General features: G+C 38.2%; 1 protein-coding gene across 1 annotated transcript; it reads left to right on the top strand.

Moving 5' to 3' along the window:
* The first annotated feature begins 1,167 nt into the window (after positions 1-1,167).
* HINT1 (histidine triad nucleotide binding protein 1) lies at positions 1,168-10,208 on the top strand. The gene is made up of 3 exons (XM_043974853.1): positions 1,168-1,388; positions 3,564-3,668; positions 9,886-10,208. Exons 1-3 carry the CDS (start codon positions 1,278-1,280, stop codon positions 10,048-10,050), a joined length of 381 nt encoding a protein of 126 aa, XP_043830788.1. The 5' UTR covers positions 1,168-1,277; the 3' UTR covers positions 10,051-10,208.
* Positions 10,209-10,709: the final 501 nt, after the last annotated feature.

Below are 10,709 nucleotides of genomic sequence, written 5' to 3'. Positions count from 1 at the left end.
AGGAGGCTGAGAAAAAGCAGTCAGGTAGAAGCCTTACTATGTGCCAAGTACAGTGCTAAATAATTTACAGATATCTCATGATCCTAACAACAACCGTGGTGCTATTATTATCTCCTTTTTATGGTTGGGGAAACTGAGGCAGACAAATGATTTGTCTATGATTACACTGTGAGGTCAGATTTGAATTTCCTGACTCAGCACTTTATCCACTGTGCCACAAGAAAGGGTATTCCAGAGGAATGGGCAGTGGTGGCAATTACTGCAGAAAGGTCAAGAATGAAAGACATAGTCACACTTGGGCAAATAATTGTCCTAACAGATATTTTCAACTAATAGGCTCCAGGACAGTCACAACTCATGTTAGTTCTGAAACAAAAACAACAGCTGAGATAACTAATAGGAAAATTACCATATTCTTGATTATTCTTTAGTGTTTAGTGAGAACCTTGTCTCGTACTCCTACCATAAATGAAAATACAAATTCTTTACTTATTTGAATACTCAAGTGCATTGCAAAGTGGAATTTTTCCTTGAACATTGCCTTCTGAAGAATCTGACAAGATAATGCTTAAGGGGAAAAAAAATAGAAGCCTTTCTCCTGTGAAAGAGGTAGCAGTGGTGAAGGGTAAAGCGGTGAAGTCAGACCAGAGTCTCATCATGTATTTGCCACGCACAATTCTGAACCTGTTTGTTTTTCTATAAGATGAAAAAGAAAAAAAGACTGACCCCTTTCAGTTGTAACATCCCATACAGAGACCAACACAGAAACACTACGCCGTCATTAGGCCAAAAACACAGGCAGCTCTTTTTACAACAGTCACTAAGTCTTTGCACTTTCCATCCAGTGCCTAGAGCGGGAGGTCAGGTATGGAGCATGCTCAATATTACTTGCCAAAGCAAGTTTCAATTTAAACAAGGAAATGCTGATTTCTAGCCCTATCGAGTAGGCAAGAAAAGAAAAAAAAAGTAATCGGTGAAGCGAAAGTAGAAAGATCCCACTCACTTAGGTTTCCTCTAATGCTGTTTTTCTTGGCTGCTACCTATTTTTTATATTTAATGAGTTTTTACCAGACCTTTGTGACTCAAACCGAACTGCGGGGAGACGCTGCAAGTTCAGACTCCCACGTGGCTCTAGCTTCTGGCTGTGCGCATGCTCAGTAGCGGGGCGCGGGGCGCCCGCAGGGAAGTGGTTTCTAGAAGCCGCCTGGGCGTAGTACCGTTGTAGCCGCGGCTGCCGTAGGTGGCAGGCGGCGGGGCTGGGCGGGAGAGACGCCGCTATGGCAGATGAGATCAGCAAAGCTCAGACTGCCCAACCGGGAGGAGACACCATCTTCGGGAAAATAATTCGCAAGGAAATCCCAGCCAAAATCATTTTTGAGGATGACCGGGTAGGAATGGGACGGAAGAGGGGAGAGAAGCGGGGGCGCGGGCGGGAAGCTGCTGAAGCATCTCGGCCGAAGTGGCAGCACCGAGGCCCCGGGGGCGAGGGGAGAGCTGGGGGGGTCCGGCGCCGAGAAGGGGAGAGGGGGCAGCGCCCTTATACGTGCTTCACAATTATGTCCGCTGTTTACTGACTCCCCTCTTCCCCCAGTCCCCTCCCAAAGGAAAACTCCCTAGAAAACCCCACCCGCCCCCCGTGACCTTGTGAGCGTCGCTTCACTTCCCTGGCGATGGTTTCTTGGTGTTTATTTATTTATTAATTATAAAATGAAAGAATTGGACTGGAAGATTTGTCAGATTTCTTCAGTTCCAAGTCCATGACCCAGGATCCTGCAGCAGGACTCTCCTGAGCCAGCTGTTTGACCTTGTTGGAAGCTTCTCCCCGCTCAGCTGGAAATAAAAGCCCTCGGGGAGCAGAGGGTCCTCCCTGCCCTAGGCTGGGGTGCATTTGCGCCCCATCCGCTGCTTAAAAAAAACGAAACAGCCCTGGGGCTCCCTGCGACCCACCTCCCCCAACCTCCAGGAAAAGGCTATCTGTTAACATGGACGTCTCTGCTCAGACTTGTACCATCTGAAAGGAAGGAGGATCTCCTGGGAGAGGAGCGAGGAAGCAATTGTATTGGAGGGATTGCGGATTTGACTGCCTCTGAAATTCTTGCAGCTCGTGCCCACAGTCGCCATGCTGCGTACTCTTGCCAGGGCGTTGCATGGCATATCGCAATCTTGCCAGCTCTCTTCTGAGAGAGAGAGAGGTCAGAAATCTGATCAGTGCCGTAGCACTGCCTTGCTAGCTTTCTAGTGTTAGCCTGCCAGGGGGGAAGCCCAAGATCTTCTGAAATAGGAAATTCGTTTTACAGGCATTGAGAGAGAAAAGAAAATGACAGATATTCAGCAACGACATAAAACCTCTTGAAATCTGGTAATTTGCCAAATCAAACACTGGTCCCACAGGAATAAAATCACTAGGCCATGTGAAATTCTTAACTCTACCTTAGTCTTACAAACATGGTTTACTTGGAGCTACGATTCTGTTAAAATTCTGCTATGTTAAAAGTCCTTTTAGTAGAATAGCTACATGTCTGCATCAGAGCTGAAGTGAACCTTTGCGATCATCTAGGCCACTTTTTTGTTTTATAAATAGATAAATTAGTTCCTGAGGGCACCTGATTTGCATAGATCTTAACCTAACTGTATCCCATCTACTACCAGTGCCATGTAAGCTCCTTGAAGTTGGGAATCGTTTTATTTTATTCCTTTTCAGTTCTATCATTTCTCAAAGTAGGAACTTGAAAAATTGGTTTTTTAATTGAATTTGTTGAATTGATCTCCATCCAAATCTGATCTGCCCTACTCAAATGTAACCCAAACACATTTACAAAGAAGGTTCAGGTGAACTGGATTTAGCCTCTCCTTTTCCTCAAGATTTTACTTGAGATAAGATAGCTAGATTTAATCATAGTTTGTAAATAGCAAAAGAAAGTGCTATTTCATTTCATTGAGAAAGTGTTATATTAGCTGTGTAACCTTGGGCAAGTCACTTAACCCTATTGCCTCCAAAAAAAGAAAATGTGTGGTAAACATTTGGTATTTAGGGTTATACGTTTTAATACATATTATTTTCAACACCTATGTAGGTTTTACTTTTAGAATTACACACTATATATTTTGAAGCAAAAAAAAAGGTACTATGACCTGTTAATTACTTGGAGGGTAAAAAGATACTGTAATTAACGGCATAATAATGTTAACTAATACTCATCAATTGCTTCCTGGGCATCTTACCAGTTAGGTGTTTCTACAGCTGTATTTTTTTTTCCTAACAGTAACTTAATAAAAAGTATATAAATTGTGGTGGTTTTTAGTAATTACAGTATTTCAATAAGGTTGGCAGAAAGTCCATGGTAAGTAAGCACTCATGAGTTTGTATATATATACACAGAGTAAAAGAGCTGTCAATATCAAAATATTTGCATCTGACCCCTCCAAGAGTTTTTTGCTTGTTTTGGTTTTTCCCCCTTGAGATCCATTCTAGTAAGTTTTTTGTATAATATTTAGAGTTGGAGTTATTTTTCGACCTTGAAAATCTACAGAAATGTTGATGTTTTGTTTTGTTTTGATCCTAGTGTCTTGCTTTCCATGATGTTTGCCCACAAGCCCCAACTCATTTCCTGGTGATTCCTAAGAAAGCCATTACCCAGATATCTGTAGCAGAAGAGGATGATGAAAGTGTAAGTAAATCAGATAAGACCTTTTTAAAGTTGAAAAAATAACATTCTTGACAGCTACATTTTAGAACAGAATTTCTAAAACTTTTTTTTCCCAAAGCCCATATTTCTACAAAGGTGTAACACTCAATACTATTATTTTGTTACCTTCTAGTTTTTCTTTTAAATTTGACTGCTTACGTTTATTTTAGGAAAAGGCTTAAATTTTCCTCTCAGCATAAATAGTTGTTGCACACTAAATACAAGTTGATTTTAACACAGGGTAGTGTGCTGCAGACCAGATAAGGGGTAACAAAAATTGAGAAATCATTTTCTATTCTAAATTAAGTATCATTAGTCCCTTCAACTAATTCCTGTATGTCATTATTTCTGATCCTCTCACTATCTTTATCATTCTCTGGCTGTACTATAACTTGTAAGTTTGCTTTATAAAATGCAGCTGCTAGTACTCAGAACTAGATTCAATATTCCAGATAGATTCTGATTATGGCTGCCTACATATGAATACCTCTCACAGTAGATCCTCACTGTACATTATGCAGATTCTTCCTTTTCGGAATCATTTTGATTTATGTAATGAGATTTTTGTTCTTTAACCAATTTTTCTTTTAGATTTCCAGACCTTGGGATCCTGCCCATCTTTTCTCTAAATTCTTTGAAATTTTTCTCCTAAAGGCGTAGGGTGTGTCAGATTATTTCTTTTATTAAACAGTTAAATATCTTTCAGTGCTTGATTACTTGGAACAAACAAGGTTGGATTTTTTAAGGTACTTTTCATCAAGCTTTCAAAGGGGATGCTTTTTACTAACAGCTATGTCAGTTACTGGGAAGAAAATACATATTATCTGGAGATAAAACTTTTAATAAAACATATGACATGATTTGTTAACACATGTAACTAGAATATTTTTAGCATTGTATGCTAAAACCAGTAGTTGACATAATGTATGCCATGGCAGTTGAGTAGCATAGTGGACAGAGTGCCCAACTTAGAGTTAAGAAGATCTGAAAATTCTGCCTCAGATGCTAGCTGTGTGTCTCTGGGCAAGGAACTCAGTCTCTGTTGGATACAGTTTGTTCCTTTATAAAATTGAGAGAATAGCACCTACCTCTCAGGGTTGTGAGGATGAACTGAGATGTGCAAAGGCTTCGAAAACCTTAAAGCACTATATAAATGCTAGCTATTATTAACTATGATAGAAATTTTTAAAAGGAGGAAGGCAAGTAATGAAACATCTGTTGAGAAATAAAATTGTGATTATGTAATTATTTCAGTCATTAAATTAGTTTGAGAACGAGAGGATTAGATACAGATCTACCTAGAAAGATGGGAAAATCATAGCAAAAATGTTTAGGGTTATATTAATGTATAATAAAATATTCACAATTACATGGGTTTGAAGTTGAACTTTTTAACTATTTGTTTCCCTATGTTTTATGTTTAATGGCTTAATGTTCATTACAAATAAGTATTTAAAAAAACCAAAACTAGACTTACTTGTGATTTCATCTGTCCAAGAATTTTATAATGTAGAAACTTGTTTGCCGTTTCTCTGTAGTTAGTTGCCTGGGAGATTACTGGAAGATTAAGTGATTTATTAATAATAGTACTTGAACTTGTGTTTTTCTGACTCCAATCCCAGTCTTCTATCCAATATACCACGTTAGAAATGCAACTAACAGCTCAAATAGTGTTGTGCAGCTTAAGTGTTGCTAGCAGCGTGTGCAGCTCAAAGAATTCAATCAGGCAGCAGAGTTTGGTTGAAGGCTTCTTTATTCATCTTTTCAAAGATGAACATTCTTCTGAATGTGGCAAGAGAGTGCACTGAAGTGAGGTCCCGCACCATTATTTACACTCACCAAGGGTCCCTCTCAACCAGTCACATTACAGTATTACAATCCCATACAGCACTACAGAAACAGTCAATCACAGCATATTTTACCAACCTCCCATGTATGGTAACTGTAAGGACCAGTCAGACTTCCTCATTAACGACTAATCAGATTATACCAGTCGACCAATCATATTGTGACACTAGGCCTTAACCTTATTCTGGGCAAGAATGTCCATTCCTCACTAGGACAGTGTTGTGTTAATGTACATAAATATACATAACTTTTTAAGAAACAAAACTTTTAATTCGGGGTTTGAACATTGGGGTCACATGGGAATCAGCTCAGGTGCCTCAAGGTGAACTCCCAGTTTAGCTTGGTTCCCATAAAACACAGGCCCCATTCCAAGCAAGTCGTGCTTCAGCCTAGGTCCCATGGGCCTTGGCTTCTTAGAGTTTTGTGTGCCAGGTGACCCCCTACTAGGAAATTCAGACAACAAAGTTGTGGGGCTTGTAATTAAACTCATTCTCTATTTTTAGGGCTCTGAGAAGAGTCCAAATGGGGTCTTTTCTCTCACCACACTACACTGGTCATTGATGATGTGTCCATTTTGTTAAAATATCCTATATTTCCTCTTCAGAAATTGGGTAGGGTCATCGTAGTAATATTCTGTTTCTTTTCCCATGTTATGCAGTTTAAAATACTGATTGTAACTTTTCCAAAACTTAATGACAGTACTGATTTATTTTTAAATACTGTGAACAAGTATGTTTTATCTAATTAGGATTTAGTTGAGTATCCTAGAGAAGCACAGTTAATTTCATTTCTCATCAGTAATATTTCCCCTTTGCCCTAGATATCTAAACAGATGGTTTATGAGATAAATTTTGTGAGAGGTTGGAGGAAAATAATGAGAAAATGTGTTTTAAGGTCAACTACATATTGGCTTATGATTAGAAAATACAATTTATTGAGGTTTATTTTTTTCCTCTGCCTCTTGCCCAGAACTACCGATTTTTTTATTTGTCATCTTTTATCCTCTACAAAATATTTCTAAGATGCTTTATTATGGCATTGAGAGGTAGCCTTGAGTTCTTGAGTTGCTATTTTAGGAGAATGGAAACTTTATCAGTTTCTGTCTTGCTCAGAAAGGTTTGAGTTTGGGCCTGGTGACAGAGTAAATCTATCCACAGTCTGAGGACCAGTCTAGCTAAGCAAGCAGAAGCTCATCACCAGTAGATTTGCCTGTAGTTGATCAACCAACAAGGGTAAGTGTTGATTAAGTTCCTCCGTGTGTGCCAAACACTGTGTCAGGTGCTGAGCATATAAAGACACAAATAGAACATCACCTTCCCTCAAGGAGCTTACTGTCCATTGGATGATGAATTCTTTGGTCATGGCAACCAAGAAGGAAAGAAAGAAACAATTTAAACTATAATCAGAAGGGTGTTCCCTTCTGATTTGGCTATGATGGCAGAGGTGGAATGGCAGAAAAGGGAGCAGAGGGTACTAAAAAGCATTTTATGTTAACATGGTTTGTATACATCCTGTTAATTATCTTATAGTGATGTTGTTAATTATAAATATTAACTATTGTTACTCTAAATATGAGATCTTTGTCCAGTGACACAGCAAATTGATGGACTGTTGGAAGATTGGAATTATCAGTATTCTTTGTGTAAATAAATTCAAAAGACCACAAAATTTCGACTAAAAGGATAGATGGCATGGGTTCTCCTTGCAAAGGCAAAAAAAGGAGTTAGTGAAGTTGATCCTTACCAAGTACAAATACTAAATAATATAGAAACAATACATTTAGTTAATCTTGTCAGTCAGTAAATACTTAACATGTTCTAGTCACTGTGCTAAGTGCTTGTCTTTTAGTGTTCACGATGAGCATAAACAAAAAGACGACTATGAAGTTAATTACAGCCATTTGCCAACATTTGTGGTGCGATGAAGTATACAAATTCTATGAAGAATTTGATGAGGTCTAAAAAACGAAATCAGCATATGCTTTGATATTAGCTGACTTCGGAAGGATGGTCTAAAGTGTATTGGAAACTTTAACTCAGGTTGAGAAATGAAAGAGGTCAAAGGCTTTGTTGATTACTCATAACCTCAATGCCTATATCAGTTATTTTGCAGTGTCCTCACTTTGCCATGTGACTCTGTTTTATAAAATTGACCAACAAAGTTACTGTTACAACTTAGGTAAATCTCTATTTTTTTATACCTCCTTCTCTACAACAAGAAATGGAAGGATGTTTGAATACTAACAGAATTGGAAGGCACTGGATATGATGAACTTAAAACAATCTCTTTCTGTCTGTCTTCCCCCTTCCTACCCCCACCCTCCCCAACTGGTTACTGGTATTGTAAAGTAAGGGTCACAATCCAACCTGACCTTAAAATCTATCAGAGTAGATAAATGTAAATGAGTAGTCAGGATGACATTGTCACCATTTCCTGCAAAAAGCCTAAAGCTTATAAAATAAAAGAGCCAGAAACTGCCTTAATGAGCAAACATTTGAGCTCCTTGCCAAATGGAGCAGTATGACAGCTAAAAGTAAAACTTGTTTAGGATACAAACTCATTTATAAAACATTATACAGTGTATGCTTAAAGTTTAAACCAGCACTGAGACTTTTGGTACCCTTTGTCTAGTAGAATGGCAGAAGATTAGAAGTAGTGTTTCCTCAGAAAAAAACCAGCAAAGGTCAAGGAAAGCAAAAACAAGTGTACTCAAGTGGGCTCCACCATCCCAAGAGCATTTATAGATAAAATCGCAAGAAAAGTGACTCACTATTGAAGACTACAGGCTTATTAGCAGATGATTTACTGCAGAGAATAAATTATCCCACTTTGTAAGAGAAAAAAAATGACCTCAGCAAGAGGAGTCTTTCATACATGTTAAAATTATATATGAGGTTTACTGATTAAACCAGCACAGTAATTCTTTTTAGTGTCCCTGTGATTATTCTCAAGTGAAGCACGATTGATTCAAGTATAAAAATGTGTGTTTGTTCCTGTCATGGAGAATGTACCTCAGAAGTTCCAAATGGAAAAGGGATTTTCTTTGAATGATGAAGTCCTTTAAGTTTAGGCTGGTTGCATTGATCCTCCCTCAGTGGGACTAATGATGACTCAAAAGAAATCAACCTAACAGTATTCACATGGTATAGTGGGAAAAGGGACGGATTTGAAAATGGCCCTGGGTTCAAATCTCAGCTCTGCCACTTAGTAATTGTTTAAGTTTGGGCAAGTTATTTCACCTTTCTGTGCTTCAGCCTCCTCACCTGTAAAACAAGAAGGGGTTGGGCTGTGGCCTCTAAGGTTCTTTGCAGCTGTAAATAGAGGATGTCATGAAAAGTCTTAATGTAGTTTTAAACTTTTAAAGCTTAAATCCATAACAAAAATTGTTTTTTGGTTTGGATTTGTGATTTCACCAATATGGGAGCTTCATTCAGTATGGAAATGTCTTCCACCAATGCAAATCGAAAATTCTTCTGTAAAAAACAATAACAACAGTAATACTAATTGCTAGCTTGTACATAGCACTTACTATGGGCCAGGCATTGTGCTAAACTTTTTACAATTCTTATCCATTTGATCCTCAAAACAAGCCTGGGAAGTAGGTACTATTATTCCCCCCAATTTTATAGGAAACAGACAACAGGTTAAGTGACTTGCCTAGGGTCACTCAACTAGTAAGTGTCTGAGGCTGTATTTGAACTCAGATCTTCCTCAAATCCAAACCCAACTCCATCCAATGCATCACCTAGCTGCCCCTGTGATGTATATATTACAAAACATTACATATCATAGGAAATATATGAAATAAATGAAAAATGCTCATTGCCCAGACTGAATGTGGATAGCCAGTCCTTTGAGTTAGCAAGTCTGTTAAGGACAGGCACTGTAGGTTGAAAAGCATTTGAGATTTGCAGAGTGCTTTTAACAATCCCTAGTTTCCACCCATTTTTAAAAAAATACAAATATTTTCTTGATGACGTTATGTGGTTAAACTTGGAAGAACATATTCTTTGAAAAATCAACATTTTAGGTTCTACATGGTGGGCACAAATAATTTCCAGCATGTTTTATTGATGAAGTGAATGTAAGAAATGGCATCAAGAAAATGTGATTGGACAAAGAAGTGGATCAAATCAGTTTTAGTGAGAGTAAGGTATAGCAGAGTGCTCAGTGGGTATCCTCAAAAGTACACATAACTGTAGAGGGAGTCCTTTGACACATTCATTGAATCCTCTGCAGAGCATCTGTGAAATTGGGATAAATTTTAACTTGATAAATGATTTATTACATATTTAGAAGTGTCAGGTTGTATCTTGCTAGTGTTGATTATGTAATTTTTATTCTTTCCTAGCTTCTTGGACACTTAATGATTGTTGGGAAGAAATGTGCAGCTGACCTGGGACTAAAGAAAGGATACCGAATGGTGATCAACGAAGGTGCAGACGGGGGGCAATCTGTCTATCATATCCATCTGCATGTCCTTGGTGGACGTCAGATGAAATGGCCTCCTGGATAAATTGTTCAAATGATTTCCTTTACTTAGGGAGCAAAACAGGTTTACAACACATTATGTTAAGCTGAGTATACATGATGTTTCCTGTGAAACAAGAAATTGGGTAATTACTTCAAAATGTATACAATAAAAGACAATTATATGTTTTTTGTGCTTCTGAATCTGACTAAAATTTTATTTCAATTAATTTTTTTAAAATGGACTCTTCATTTTCAAAGAAAACCTTAGAATTGGGTAACAATTTAAAAGAGTGCTTCAGTGTTGTTTACTTAGTATTTAGACATGTTTCTGTTAAGGGAGCAAGTATTGTAGGTAAGGGATCTACAAATAATTTTTTAAATCCTGTGTTTGGCAACAAGTTCATAATCAGTACTGTTTAACAGCAGTGTATTGGAGACATAATGACTACCTGACAATAGAAGTCAAATGTCAGTCAGCATTGGGCCTATTATTACGGGTCAATTTCAGAGGTGATTGGAGCAAGCATGAAGAAGATATGTAGTATGGTTTTGCTACTGTGATTAAAAGTAATCTTTTGGGGCAGCTAGGTGGCGCAGTGGATAGAGCACCGGCCCTGGAGTCAGGAGTACCTGAGTTCAGATCCGGCCTCAGACACTTAACACTTACTAGCTGTGTGACCCTGGGCAAGTCACTTAACCCCA

This window comes from Dromiciops gliroides, chromosome 1 (genome assembly GCF_019393635.1).
Source record: "Dromiciops gliroides isolate mDroGli1 chromosome 1, mDroGli1.pri, whole genome shotgun sequence".
Taxonomy (NCBI): Eukaryota; Metazoa; Chordata; class Mammalia; order Microbiotheria; family Microbiotheriidae; genus Dromiciops; species Dromiciops gliroides.
This window is presented reverse-complemented; position numbering and strand designations above follow the sequence as displayed.